A 16,225-nucleotide genomic window follows, 5' to 3' on the forward strand; every position below is an offset into this window, starting at 1 on the left:
CTATATCTCTGCCAGAGAGAAGAAATGCTCCCAACAATACAACACTGAAGAGAAACAAAGAGAACTGAAGATAAAAACCCAGAATAGAGTTTGGGGGCACTACTGAGCCTAGCTTCTGCATCTGCAGCAAACTAATTCACTCTGTATATCTGAACAGATAGCCATCTGGAACCACTTCCAAGTTAAACATGTATAGACTGAGGCAATACAAGAATCTAATTATCCTAATTAAACAGGATGTGTACAGTAAAAGCAGCAGAATATGTTCTCTGGATAAGAACTGAATATGAGGCTCTCTTTCAGATTGTACACAATAAAGGGACTTTGATAGAGCCAGCTTTAATACACAGTATATGTATATTGGTAGTGGATACTTCTTCATAGAGCTAATTCTTTCCCTCATCTTCCCATGAAAATACTTACAAGTATATAAATAGCAGTAGCTATTCTCATTAAAAAAATAACAGAGTGTTAAACTATAGGATAAAATAGCAAGTTAGGAGGCTGTGGTTAATTCTAAAAACATCCTGTTGCAGACAACTGAATGTTAAATCCTACATGAGATGAGCCATACTTAACTTCACACATATATGTGCATGGGTTGATCAGAAATGGTGCTACCATTGTTTGTCAGCCAACTCATCCCTCTAACCCCATTCAAAAAATTTCTAAGGTAGCAAAGGATTTTCACCAGATCCTCCTTGCTTGGTAGTAAGGAAAATGGGAAAGAAAAACAGTTTGATCGAAAGCTGAGCAGTGATGAAAGCACAAATGAAAAATAATGACCAGAGGAGGAAAATCAGCATGTCCTGAGTGATATGCAAGTAGATGTCATGCAGCCATCACAGCTGCTGCAGCACATATAATCAATAATAGTACAAACTCCATGGGCCAGGTCTTCTATTGTCTGAGTTAAAGGTGCCGGACGAAGCTTTAAGCTTTTCTCACCTAACACCCATGCACCATTAACTTTTGTGCAACCGTGCATCCTAGGGCAAGAGTATGCCATGTAGATTGATCTTCCTTTGAACCACCTTCTTTCTTGTAAACCAGTTCCATACCCTGCTGGCTATGTGATGGGTGTGCACTGCTGTCCCTGAGGAGTACTACAGAGGGGCATTCTTGTTTCCAAGTGTTTTGTTAGCCAAGCTGTACATACCTTGTGGGTCACTTGTGCAGACCCATTTAAAGAGACAATCAGAAGGGTCTCTAAGATCTGAACCAATATGACTTATCAAATCAAGCTGTATTATATCTAAAGCCAAGTGTTCCCACATGCCTGTGTTCACTTTGAGATCTGCAGTTGAAAGATGCTCTATTTGTGGAGAGATAGCAGAGAAATTTTTTTCATAAACAGACAGGTTATAATAGATTTCCACAAGGGTAACTTCAGGAACATATGCGATTTTTGAAAACAAGCTACTTAACTAGCCATGGAGGAGTCCTTTTTGGTGCTCTGTTCCTCCCCAGGATAGTATTAAATTGCTTGAGTCCTGAGTAACCACACTGTTTTTTGTCTTAACAAACTTGTCTGGGAGATCAATCCACATATTTGCTGCTTTCTGTATGAAAAAGTGCTTCCTGACATCTGTTCTGAATTTTTGGATACTTAATTTCCATTAATGCCCTCCTCTCCTATCTTCAGAGCTGAACTGAAAATAGTAACTTGACAGATATACATATATCACTTAAGATTTTATACACAGACAACCATTAAACTCCCTCCTACATTTGTTTTTCTTTGCTACATTAAACAGAGAAGATTTTTTTTTAGCTTGGCATTTACAGCTCAGACATTTTAGTACTGAGATCAACATCATGTGCATGCCTTATTCTGTATCGTTTCATGTGTTACAATATCTATTTTAGAATGAAGTAAGATGCACTGAATGTGGTAGGCTAAAATTACGATAATCTAATCACAGCTCACTTACATCTTTTGCAGTTTCAGGGTCATTTACTTCAGTTGGTCCTTTATGTTCTTGTAAGTTTATTTCAGTGCTTACTTGCATTTGTTATTTTGTACTCAATGTTGTGTACTTAATAACTTTATAGCTACTGTGGAACTTGTTTAGAGTTAATTTGGATATAGTGAAACTAAAGCCTCACATAAGTTCAACACTTTGTAACATGCAAAAATTGCAACTCAACTTCGAGTGACATTGGTCTATGAGGGGAGAGGGGCAGTAGGTAGAGGGGACAGATCCTCATCTGGTGTGAACTGTCATCACACCATTGATTTCCATAGAGTTATAACAATTTATAACAGCTGATGATCTGCACAAAGTCTTCAATAGGAGATGGATCTTCAATGAGAGATCTTCCAATCTAAGAGACTAGTCCAGACATTCCATTCCAAAATGTTGCTCTCAAACCTTAGTTTTCCATAACAAGGTATTTTCTGTGCCTTCCTGTCACCTATATTTTACTCTCCCCTTGGTAAAATGATACAGCCAGATCATATTTCTAATGACGCTAATGTCAAAACTGCTGGTAATGTAAGTGGAATCAGGATTGGGCACTTACTCCCTTCCTCGGATAGTTACAGTCTGAGCAAATGTGGGCTGTATGGCACAACTACATCTGCTCCACTTCAAGGAATGATTCTGACTGTTCAGATACCAAAAATATCACTACTGAAATGAAATTCTCAGACAATATAACGTCAATTTTCATTAATTTACTGGTGAATGCTTTGTGCTGTTGTTTTTAAATGATTTTTTTTCCAAACATTATTTGGTTCAGTAAGATGCTGTGTAGCTTGAGCCACTTATAACAGTAACTTCGCACAGGATCCATTGTCTTCAATGGCTTTGGGTCAGGCCCTTGATGTGTGCATATATTATTGTCTTCAAAACAGATTCAATCATAATAAAAATACAACTGGGTTTGCCCGCATGCACTCCTTTCCCATGCAATTTACAGCTGATTAATTGCTGATGTTTTACATCTTGTGGCACGTTTCTCTATTGCAGGTTGATAGAGGGGTACTCCCAAAACATATAAGCTAAAGTAGCACCAAGGAAGTTACATATCCATCAGCATTCACGAAGCCCTTTACTATTATATAATATATTTTAACCCAGACATCTAGGCTATTACCCTGATCATGCAATCATATCTTCATGGGTGAAAGCTTACGTTCATGCAGAGTCCCACTGAAGTCAATGGAATCCTGCAGAGGTCTTCAGGAGGAAGGATCTGCAGGATCAGAGGCTATAGGCAAGGATCCATTTATCCATCCACTGAAACTCATTTATCCATCCACTGAAACCCAACTACTTCTGAGGTTACAAAGTGTAGTTGCTCAGTAATAACAGTTTAGTTGTAGACATATTAATACTGATTTTTTGTACTTTTCTATTTCATTTGAAATAGCAGCAGCAGGAATCACACTTTGCACTTCTGTGACGTGTGACACTGGCAGAGATTTCCAAAGGCACAAATAACAGTTGGGCACCTAATGGCCTTTGAAAGTCAATGTGAGTTGGGCACCGAACTTTGAAAACTTCCCCTATTAACCTGAAAAATGTCTAATATTCAGAACATCAATTTTCTATGTCATTTGAAAGATGACACCTCCAGCAGCACAGCACTCAGAAGAGAACATGCCATCTACTGAATCATTGTTACTACTTACTGTAATTGCTTGCAAGTCTACTATCCAAGCACTAACGTAACTCAGCCCTCCTCAGCTTAATCTGATGGGATCACACTAACTCAGTGGTGGTTTAGTACATCTTATATTTCCTTATGGCAATTAATTTTACAGGACATCCCTGAAAATGTGAAAATTCCTTAACAGGACTAATTTGCAGAATTATTTTACTCCATAAAACTAACCAGACCACGCCCAAAAAAAAAAAAAGGCAGCAAAAGAGAAGTGCAAAATGGAAGTTTATATTAAGAATCATGCTGTAGGGGAAATAAATCAAATGTTTGATGTTTCATTCACTTCTCATTAATAATAATCTTCAGGAAAACACTACATTAATATGACATAAATCCTTCAGCAATGAAACAATAAAAAAATTCTAAAGTTTAAGTACTGTAATGTTAAACCAAATTAATACAAGTAAATGGCAACGTCATCTGTCACTTACATTGATCTGTCTAAATAGTGGATCACATTTTAGATGTTCAATAATATCCTTGCTTACAAACATCAAGGCAGAACATAACATAGAATGGTGTAACACCATGGTTTTAAATCTAATTTTTCCTGCTATGTACTTAAGAGTGGGGGTGCGGGGGGGGAGTTCTGAGTGTCATCCTTAAATTTGAATTTCCTTCCAGATGTCAGTTTCTTACAATCTTAATGGTACTTTACAATATGCCAAGAATTAGCCCTTAGCAAAATTTTTAAAGTAACATTTTTGAGCAAAAGTATAATTATGTACACATAAAATCCTTATACTACAATCATAGTAATAATAAAATAATAATGTTTTTGATCTTTACAGGTGTTCTCTGTATGAAAATCCAAAGGGTGAATGTGTTGATTATTAATTTGCTCCTTATACAAAGACATTTTAGGATTATGTAAGCATGTGGCACCTTGGTGTGCATTTTTTCTTTTCCCTTTTTGCCCTTCAAAATTAGATTGTCTCAGCATGTCATAGATTAGTCCCCTGCCATCCAAAACAAATGAAAAACAGCCCTTTTTCAACCATGTTGGATTATGCTGTCTTGATGTTCTGTTGACGTTCACCATTTGCTTTTAGTGCCAGATTTAACAATGAAACAAAAAGCTAACTCTGGGCTTTGGAAACATCAGTGTGGGTGAATATATGTAGTTTAATCCAATAATTAAAAAAAAAACCCTCTTCAAGGTGAGCACAGGTTTAAAGCCAGAAAGAAAAATTAAGGCTAGTGACATTGTATATTTGGAGATAAATTAAGTGGCAGTGATGGAAACAGGATATTGCCACTTGACTTGGGGGTAGGGGGGGAAACTAGGGCTTAACATCTTCATTACTGTTCCTACACTCAAAACTTTGTGCTGCCAATGGAACTTCTGTTTGTCTCTTCATCTGTATTTCTATCTTTGACATTTCTAAAGCACCCATCACTTCTGCATTTTGACACAGAACAGCAGAATGTACCTGGCTTACTGAGCATGTTTTCTCCTCTGTAGTTTATAATCAATCAGATTAGAAAGCAGTTTTCTACTTGAACCATACCCTCTTGTGGGAGGAGTAAGGTACTGAAACCACTGATGCTGATGCTTTGACTATAAAAGATGAGATGCTGTACCCTACTGAAGTAAATGGCAAAACGCTCATTGGTTTCAGTGGAAGAATTATTAATAAGATCTCTCTCTGATCAAACTAAAGATACCGTAAGATATTATGTAAGTTCATCTACAATTAAATGGAGATGTATGAAATGAGATCACTATCCTGTTCCCACTGAGGTCAAAGGTAAAATTCTTGATTTCAGTGGTGTGAGATCAAGCTCTTAAGCAACAAATACAAGACAAAATAACAGAAAGGAATTTTTAGAAGTGAAAGTGATTAACTATTTCTTAACAGCTGAGCATCTGGTTAAGCAATCCTCTTATTTTGATTAGCTGATATAGTCTTAATATCTACCAAACTTCAAAGAAATGGAGACTATTATCAAGCAGAGAAATGAATATCTGGAAGGTGCTTACCTTTGCTTCACATTTCTTGTGGCAGGCATACTTGCAAACTAAAATAAAAGCAAAGAAAATACATAAGCAAAATACTCAGTAATTCCTTTACCGTTAACATCTCTTTAAAGCTGCCTTCTACCACACAGCCTGTTAAAGCCCAGTTTCTCCACTGAGGTGTACTTCATTTCTTTACAGTAAAAATACCAATAAACAAATAACAAATAAACTGCTAACCAGGTATCAACAGTGCAACCAGGCTTTAGTCTGTTTATCCTTATGTGCAACTATGCAGCCTGCCCTGAAAGATTCAACTGTAGTAATCCTCTAGCACTCTTCATGTATTCTGTCCTTTTATTTTAATAATATATGTTTAGTATAATGTTAGGGTCCAATCATCTTGATACTTGCCTTTACAGCTCTCCACACACCAGAGGTGTTATGAAAATAGTAGGTATAAACGGCAAGGATAATGATGCTAATTTGTTTCTAACAAATTGTCTGAAGCACTAAAAGATCTGTGAGTCACTTCAGCAAGTCTAGAGAACAAAATGAGTCAGAACTTTCCAGTCATGGTCACTTGAGAGTCAGGGTAAGATCATATGTTTCACAATCGAAAATTGAAAGTCCTTTGCACAATCCTATGAAAAGTGCATCCAAGTAAGAAGTTAAAGTTTACAGCTCTTTAAATTACTAGACTAGATGAGATCAGGATGACTTGGGTGATAAAACAGTGGGTTTGGGATTTATAAAAATACTATTTTTCTTAAAGGACAATTGGAAGAGCATCCAGACAGACACTGAAATAACTGAAAGGCAATAATATTGCATCCAGAAATATTCACTGATATAGCCTGATAATGAGGTTTGCATTATGTGTACCTTTTCATTTACTGTTTAGTTTTTATTTATTTTCATGATATGTCCAGCCTTTTGATTACTGGGAGTCTTTGAGAAAGCTGCAACTGAATTTTAAAAAAAGAATATCTTTGTAAATTAAATATGTTGTTGAATACCTCACAGTTCCATTTGCAATAACTGTCAAGACAGAGTAAGTCAACGTTCAAGAATCTTGCATTTCTTAACTCTGAGGCTAATATTGCTTTCCCAGCAAATCCAGCCAGAAGGAGTAATACACCCAGAGTAATACAGTGTGCTGCAGTCTGCACCCAATTACTTAGTGTCTCCTGGCCCTACCTTCACAGTAGTATAAAAACAAAACTTCCTCAATTGAGCACCAAAGGTTTTTAATCACAAATGGGCATTAGTAAGTGCAAGCCACTGAGGTTCTCCAGTTTTCACTTGCTCTTGTATTTTCCATCAGTTCGGAATATATACAGTGCCAAATCTTGACTGGTAGTCCTTACATGGTCAGCCATCTTCTAATTCTGTGTCGGGATGCCCTCAACTCCAAAAGGTTGTCAATGTCATAAATCAATCTCGTTAAATTCAGTTGTATGAGGCTTAATTATCTGTTATCTTATCTGATCTTGTCAGATGCCTAAGTGCCCTTGATCCTCAAGCCTTAATTCCCAAGAGGTGAGACCTTTTACTCTCTTGGTAGAGGCCATAGAAATATACAGTCCTGACTACCAGCAACACTTGTATGGGAGCAAACATAATGATATGAGTACTTAAAAATGATTCAGTCCTAAAACAAATGGAGGATGAATTTTGACAAGGGGAAACATGATTTTCTTGCCTGCTAACACTGGGGATGACTAAACTAACTAGCTTGAATTCCATGTACGAGGAATAAATATTTGTGAGAACTAAAATTTTGGAGTCTTTTGATTGCCATTGATACTGTAAGGGCAGAGGTGAAAGTAAGCCGGTACGGGCCGGTACAGAAGACCGGTAAGAAAAGGAGACTGCATGAGGGAAGGAGAAGCCTGCCCCCTGGATGAGAATAGTTTAAACTTAGCTATTCCCTGAGTAGTTCAGCCTCCCGGGGTTAGGACTGGTTTCTGTCATCCTTGTTAATTTCACTCACAGTACCTAGGGGGTGGGGGAGGGTGTGTTTGACCATGGCAAGGGCAGTTCTTTTCTGCCCCTGGGATGAGGGGGATCTCCTATATACAAAAAACACAATCAAAATCAGGAACCATTTCCAAGTTCAAATCTATCCCATTCCCTCCCCAGCAGAGGATCATGGTTGTGATGTCCAAACTGCTTGCAGATCCTCTTTGAAATGTTACTGAACCGAGTAGGGAATAGCTGAGTTTAAACTGTTCTTATGCAGGAGGCAGGCTTCTCCTTTCCTTAGTCAGTCTCCCTGCTGCAAGCTAGAGGGAAGCCCCTGCAGCTGCTGACTGCCAGGCAGGGAGAAAGCACGGAGCCTAGTGTTGGCAGCCTGGCTGGAGGAGGAGGAGGGAAGACACGGAGAAAAATGTGACAGTGAGTTTTCACTTTTTCAGGATCATTCCAATAGTGAAGTTTTATTACAGACAGTACTGGTAGTAGTAATAGCAGCTTTATTTTCTCTATCTATGTCATGCAATGGGAGGGATCCATGAAGTACGTAGGAGAGGTGGGTGGATTGCTTGGGATTGGACCACATGGGTAAGAAATGTAAATTACTTTCACCCCTGCCCAAACCCCAGGGCTACCTGCCGCCTCTGCAGCTGGTAGCTCAGGGGGTGATTTAAAGGGCCTGGCTCCTAGCTTCAGCCGAATCCCCAAGCCCTTTAAATCCTGATTTAAAAGCCCCCGGGATTTAAAGGCCCCACCTCTTCTGATAGAGGCCACAGCTCTTCTGGTTGAGGCCCCTCCCCCTCCGCAGGACTCTGGAGTATCGGTAAGTCCTTTAAGTTACTTTCCCCTCTGTGCAAGGGTTAAAAGTCATAGTTGTTTTCCCCTAAATTATCCAGTCCTTTTTAAAATCCATTTGAAGACATTCTATGAGAGAAGTATAAAATATGGCACAGTTATACAAACAATACCCTGGCTCTGCAAGTCTGCAATCATTAAATGATCATTACAAACACTAAATAGGGGAAAAAAGCTACTGGGAAACCCTGCTGTTACAAAGAAAGGCCTATTTGTCTGCTCTGCTTGTGAATAAGCACGAGTGATGGAAGGTATTTTGAACTGTAAAGAATGAAATTATATTTCATTCTAGGATGATTACAATTGTTTCACAGCTGGTTCATGTGCTACCGAATCACAAAGGTTACATAGCATGCAATATATTTGGCTGTGGGCACAACCTGCAGTTCTTATGCAAGATAAATAGGCTTGGAAGGATTAGATTTTTATCAATAAATGTCAATTTCACCAAGCACAAACCAGCAAAAAATATTTCCATTGATGATCATCAACATTTACAGATAAACAAACTAAGCACAATACTGTTTGAGAACTTATTAGAGTTTTTACTCAGGGAGAGGGATAGCTCAGTGGTTTGAACATTGGCCTGCTAAACTCAGGGTTATGAGTTCAATCCTTGAGGGAGTTATCTCGGGGAGGGAAAAAGAAACTGTCAGGGATAGTACTTGGTCCTGTTAGTGAAGGCAGGAGACTGGACTTGATGATCTTTCAAGGTCCCTTCCAGCTCCATATACAATGTTAACAGTTTATGTTTGAAACTTATAAAGGTTTAACTTTTTGAATCTCAATATCTACTGTCATTAAATAATTGTTTCTCTCCTGCCATCTGAGCATCCACAATTTCCCACAGCTGTGAAAAATTAAATAAACATCGAGAAAAATGTTTAAATATAAACACTGATATCTGTCAAAATTAACAATAAACTAAAAACAGAATTCAGCCAAGCCTAAGGATAAACATCCACTGAAGTGAATTGGGAGTTTAGTCTGAGTAAAGACTGCAGGGCTGAGCCTTGCATCATCACTATCAGAAATGCTTATGACAAACATTGCATCAAACTGAATAATTCCAGTAACATTCCAACTCTGCACAGAACACAGGTCAAGATTTCATGATAAATCACTGTTATCTCTGAGTATGTGATTTACTAAGAACAGGGAAAAAACAATCCAAAGTAACCTGCAAATGTTACAAATCAAGTGGAGCCTTTTAGTTCAAATTCATTCGATTCCTTTTTCACATATTTTATTGGTAAAACACTGGGATTCTACATGTACAACACGGTAAGGTATTAGTCTTGCTTCCCTGACAGCTTCATTTTCCTCAGAGTCCACAAATGCTATCATTCACACCTGAACTGCCACACTGCTAAGCAGTAGACCCAAGGTAATTCATTACTTTCTCTTTCTCACTCTATAATATCACCAATAATAATACTAAAGCTAGATAAAAATAAACACAGAGGGAATGAGATCACTGTCTGTCCAGATGCTGTGAGCAAAACAAGCGTTCCTTTGTGTTCTGAGGTAGAAAGGAGGCTTTCTGCTTCATTCTGGGATGAAAGGCAAAATGTCTGTTGCACACATCAATGCTAAATGGCATATCAGAAAGATTCAGTAATAGCAGCACATATACATCCCACAGCAAAAGGGCAGATATAAACACCCCATAGCCTTTGAAGGTCCAGATTTCCAAACCGGATCCATAATTGGAATTTAATTCCTGGGGGACTAAAAGCTTTTAATCCACACACACACACACACACACACACACACACACACACACTTGGGAATATTCAAAATTCGGATCTGGATTTTACGGTCTAAGGCCATCTCTAAGAACAATAACCACCATCTACACTTCTATAACAATGTTCATTCAAGGAACCCAAAACAGGTACGTCTTTGTGAAGTAATATGGTAATCACAACATGCATTTTACAGATGGGTAAACTGAAGCACAAAGATACTTAGGGACTTGTACAAGAAGAATAAATAGAAGAGATTAGAATAGGACCTGCCATGTGTGCTAACCACTTGGCCACACAACCACGCTATGCATTTCTCTGATGCTGCTGACAGTGTCTCTTGTACAGGTTAGTATTTCATACACTGGGGAAGTATTCTACTAAAACACAAACATTTTGCCAGCAGTGCAGGGCTGACAGGCTTGCTGGAGCAGGTATTAAAAAAAACCTAATAAGGCTCCACACATGGGACATTTCCTGGGAATTAGCAAATAGCTGGGAGAAACTGTACCTTAAACTGTAAATCCACAGCCAGTTATCAACCCCAAGAAAGTACCTCATGCCAATATTTCAATTGCTATTTTAAGAAGACCATAAAAAATAAACCCAAGACTCAAGATTAAAAAAAAAATAGTAGTTGTAGAGCTGGTCAAAATATTTTGCTCAAAATGCATTACAATGAAAAATGGCTGTTTTCCAAAATGAATAATTTTCTTGGAAATTTTTCCTTTTTTAAAAAAAAGGTGTGATTTTTTCCAACTAAAAAAAAGGAAAGAACAAAAATCTAAAACAAAGATTTTTATTTTTAGTTTCTGTTGTTGTTATGGGGGTGAAGGGCCATGGAACATTAGGCGTGGGGGCTACGATGAGGAGATCAAAGGACTGGAACACAAAGTATAAGCCTGGGGAATGGGGAATGGGAGGGAGTAGAGGTAGAACAGGGGGTAGAACAGGTGAACATGAGTTTGTATTCACACAGCTTACAAAAACTGTAGCTGGCAGAATCAAAAAGTTGGATAAATGCAGGCTCTGATTTGGATAAATGCAGGCTCTGAAACAGGAGGGAGTGTTTCTTGACTGCTAAGTTGCCTCTTTTGCTGCTGAAACTCCTGGGAGAGCTGGAGGCTTTAAAGCCTTGTTGTAGGTGGCTGTGTGAAGCACAGGGTGATGGGGTGCTGCTAAGACTCGCTGCCTCTAATCAGTTACTTTGTGACCTGGCACCTGTAGGAGAAGCCAGGGACAGCGAGGAAGCCAATTTGCTCCCACCTCCTCCACTGTTGAGGCTGCTGCTCTGGCAGAGTCACATGATGAGGTCTGTCTCATCTGTAACATTATCCAGTCCATCTCCCAGACAAGGCAAGATTGTTCCTTATGAAACAATTCCAGTGTTTTGTCCAGTCTGGCTATAAACACCATAAACAATAGGGGGTTCTACCATGCCCTTGGGAGACTAACCCAAGCCAAAAGAAGCTTTCACTTTCCTAATATTCATCCTAAATTATCCTTTTCTTAATTTCATCTCATCATGCTTAGTGATGCTTCCTTTGCAGCACCCTCTAGAATTCCCCCTTCCTTGATGTGTACACTCTTGATGCGTACACTTCCTTGATGCGTACAGTTCTAGCTGACACATATACTATTTTTCAAGAGAATGAATACCTCAGAAACTAGACAATCTGATTACATGAATCATCTCTCGACTTTCCATTAACTTTATAGTAGCCACATAATCCTAGAGGGTATCTCTTTTAGACAACTTCAGTGGCAAAAAGCCAATAATGCCTCACAGTAAAGGGGCCAACAAACATGAAAATGTAAAAAAACTTTGACAAATACAATATATTCATAGCATATCAGCTGTTAAGGAAACAAAAATGACTGTGATTTACAGTAAAAAACATTACATGACTTACAGTGAAAAGAACTCAACGAGCAGTTTTTACCAAACCGTGACATTCTTCAGAACCAATTACAGGTGATATACCAGCCAACTCGTCTCTAGACTATGGTCTGTCTGTTTCCTTGTATTATCACAGTTGATAATTGTCAGCAGGAATGAATCTGTTTGAAGCAGTCCAGCAGATTTAATCAATGTCACACTCAGCAAGAGTGCTTTGGTTCCTCAGCTCAACAGCTGAAGGTCTGCATTCCACACATCAGCTCTGTTGTCAAATACAGGCCGTTCCAAATTTGTGTTTAAGAATTCTGGCATCAGTTCCGAGAACAATTGTCTATAGCTGGCTGACACTGAAGTGTAGGGCATGCCATATTTAGTCTAGTTACTATACTTCAAAAAATCTCCTAAACAATAGCTCTGAGCATCTAATCTATACAATCACATTTCTTTTGGCCCAGTTTACGTAAGTGTTCTTTGGAAGTTAACATGAGTGTTGCCACAGTGAGGACTTTGTGATGAGGCTTAGTCACTATAAACCTTTATGATAAAAGTTTGGAAAAGTCATGAAAAAAACATCTAATGATAAATCTTATTAAACAAAAGCTCGGTCATTTACAACACATTAGAAACTGAAAGCCCATGTGTCAAACAGGTTTAATTTGTAAAGTCAATGTGACAGTTTATGGTTTTATGGTAAGTATCAGCTAGGGTAGGCGAGTGTGTGTGTGTGTATTGTGTTGGTACATTTTTCTTGCTCTGTGTCTGTGGCAAATGAGAGCTGTGGGTTGCTGTGAGTGGCTGTGTGTGTGTTTAGTGTTACTGTATGTACTGGGAGAGTTGTGTGGAGTTGTGGCTGGCACATGAAGGGGGTATGCTGTTCTGAGGGAGCTACACGTATTTGGGGTTACTCTGTGTGTTCATCATGTTGTTGTGGGCATGTGGGTAGCAAGTGACCAAGTGATTGAGAATCCGTGCAGTCTCTGAGTTATTTTTGATATCATAACAGTCTAGTACTCTAGGCATGGAAAGACACCTTGCTGTCATATGGGTATAATTTGTAAAGTTAAAATGGCTGAGAACTCTCCTGAGCTGCTCAGTCTCCACCCCATCGTTCTGGGTGGATCCTAGATGTGCAACGTACCATCTGTGGAGTCCAGAATGATGGAGTATGATGGCACCTGTAACAGGGTGTACTGGCCCATTAAGCCTGGGGGCGGGGGGCACGCAGGAGTCCATTCCAAGAATGTTGATGTGAGCACAGGATATTGGTGTCAGAAAATGGCTGAAACTGGAAGAGAGAAAGTGGTTCCAGGGAGTTGGCAGTGGCATGGGAAGATCTCAGGACATTGTCACTTTAAGGGTCTGGGATCGAGAGTTCTGTAGTGCAGAGTGGAGCAGAGCTCCACTCTCTCCCAGCAAATCAGGGGAAGCTTTCAGGAGGAGGATAGTATATACACTGCCTTCCCTCTCAGAACAGTGTGCACAAGGACAGAGAAAGAAAACCTGAGCAAGAAGGCTGTGGTTCTAATGAGCAGAATAAAGTCTCCATGGACAACAACAGAGAGGGAGATGGGTACAAACTATGGGGTTTACTATGATGGACTTTGCATCTGAGACACTGAGGCCTATTTTGAATTACTCTCAAAACTGGGTGACTGGGCAATAAAATGGAAGATGAAATTCAATGTTGATAAATGCAAAATAATGCACATTGGAAAACATAATCCCAACTATATATATAAAATGATGGGGTCTAAATTAGCTACCACCACTCAAAAAGAGATCTTGGAGTCATTGTGAATAGTTCTCTGAAAACATCCACTCAATGTGCAGCAGCAGTCAAAAAAGTGAACAGAATATTGGGAATCATTAAGAAAGGAATAGATAATAAGATAGAAAATATCATATTGCCTCTACATATAAATCCATGGTACGCCCACATCTTGAATACTACATGCAGATGTGGTTGTCCCATCCCCAAAAAGATATATTGAAACTGGAAAAGGTTCAGAAAAGGGCAACAAAAATGATTAGAGGTATGGTGCATCTGCTGTATGAGGAGACATTAATAAGATTGGGACTTTTCAGCTTGGAAAAAAGATGACTAAGGGGGGATATGATAGAGGTCTATAGAATCATGAGTGGTGTGGAGAAAGAGTAATTAACACTTCCTTATTTACTTTCTCATAACACAAGAACTAGAGGTCACCAAATGAAATTAAGAAGCAGTAGATTTAAAACAAACAAAAGGAAATATTTTTTCACACAATGCACAGTCGACCTCTGGAACTCCTTACCAGAGGATGTTGTGAAGGCCAAGACTATACAGGGTTCAAAAAAGAACTAGATAAATTCATGGAGGATAGGTCCGTCAGTGGCTATTAGCCAGGATGGGCAGGGATGGTGTCCCTAGCCTCTGTTTGCCACAAGCTGGGAATGGGCAAAAGGTGATGGATCACTTAATGATTACCTGTTCTGTTCATTCCCTCTGGGGCACCTAGCATTGGCCACTGTAGGAAGACAGGATACTGGGCTAGATGGACCTTTGGTCTGACCCAGTATGGCCATTCTTATGTTGTTCTACTTTGGGCTACTGACCTAGTTTCAGAGGAGGGCTGGTGATAGAACTGAGAAAGACTATACGGATTCCCAAAGGTCCTCAAAGAGAGGGAGCAGAGAGAGCGCCTTGCGGAAACACCTCTGACCACAAGGGCGTACCTGGCAAATGGCAACTCCACTTCAGCGCCACAGAAGTTTCTGATTCTCATCATCCCTTTTGTGCAGGATGTAGGGAAAGAATCACAAACAAAGGATTGTTTCCATGAGTGTTGCTAAAGGGGACCATCTAGGCCTTAACTATCAAGGGCAAGAAAGAATGTGAAGAGCAACTAGCTAAAAACAGAAAAACAAGCAGCAATTTTCTTTAAATACATCAGAAACAGGAAGCTTCCTAAACAGTCAGTGGGGCCACTGGACAATCAAGGTGCAAAAGAAACACTCAAGGAAGACAAGGCTTTTGCAGAGAAGCTAAATGAATTATTTGCATCAGTCTTCACTGCATAGGATGTGGAGGCAATTCCCACACCTGAGCCATTCTTGTAGGTGAGAAATCTGAGGAACTGTCCAAGACTAAGGTGTCAATAGAGGAGGTTTTGGAACAAATTGATATATTAAACAGTAATAAGTCACCAGGACCAGACGGTACTCATCCAAGATTTCTGAAGGAACTTAAATATTAAACTGCAGAACTAACAACTGTGGTATGTAACCCATCACTTAAATCATCCTTTGTACCAGATGACTGGAGGGAAGCTATGTAACAAAGATTTTTTAAAGTCTCCAGAGGTGATCTTGGCAATTACAGGCCAGTAAACCTAACTTTAGCACCAGGCAAATTGTAAAGAACAGGATAATCAGACACAGATAAAATGTATATGTTGAGGAAGAGTCAACATGGCTTTTGTAAAGAGAGAACATGCCTCCTCAATCTATTAGAATTTCTTGAGGGAGTCAGCAAGCACAAAGACAAGGGTGACCCAGTTGATACAGTGTACTTGGACTTTCAGAAAGCCTTTGACAAGGTCCCTCACCAAAGGATCTTAAGCAAAGTAAGCTGTCATGGGGTGTAAGAAGGTCTTCTCATGGATCAGTAACTGATTACAAGATAGGAAACAAAGGGTAAAATAAACAGTTAGTTTTCACGATGGAGAGAGGTAAATAGTGGGATCCCCTCAGGGATCCATACTGGGACCTGTGCTGTTCAACATATTCATAAATGATCTGGAAAAAGGGGTAAACAGTGAAGTGGCAAAATTTGCAGATGATACAAAATTACTCAAGATAGTTAAATCCAATCCTGACTGAAAACAGTTACAAAAGGATCTCACGAAACTGAGTGACTGGACAACAAAAGGGCAGATGAAATTCAGTGTTGATAAATGCAAAGTTATGCACATTGGAAAACATAATCCCAACTACATATATAAAATGATGGTGCCTAAATTAGCTGTTACCACTCAAGAAAGATCTTAGTGTCATTTTGGATAGTTCTCTGAAATCATCCACTCAGTGTGCAGTAGCACTCAGAAAAGCCAACAGAATGATAGGAACCATTAC

General features: G+C 39.2%; 1 protein-coding gene across 5 annotated transcripts in view; it reads right to left on the minus strand.

Moving 5' to 3' along the window:
• TNS3 (tensin 3) overlaps window positions 1-16,225 on the minus strand; it is a 437,135-nt gene that overhangs the window by 242,587 nt on the left and 178,323 nt on the right. For all 5 annotated transcript variants that reach the window (XM_032796818.2, XM_032796815.2, XM_075062606.1 and 2 more), the window contains one exon: window positions 5,657-5,694. In XM_032796818.2, coding sequence (XP_032652709.1) covers window positions 5,657-5,694 — 38 coding nt within the window. The remainder of the gene's footprint in view (window positions 1-5,656; window positions 5,695-16,225) is intronic.

Source organism: Chelonoidis abingdonii, chromosome 2 (genome assembly GCF_003597395.2).
Source record: "Chelonoidis abingdonii isolate Lonesome George chromosome 2, CheloAbing_2.0, whole genome shotgun sequence".
In the NCBI taxonomy this organism is placed as follows: Eukaryota; Metazoa; Chordata; order Testudines; family Testudinidae; genus Chelonoidis; species Chelonoidis abingdonii.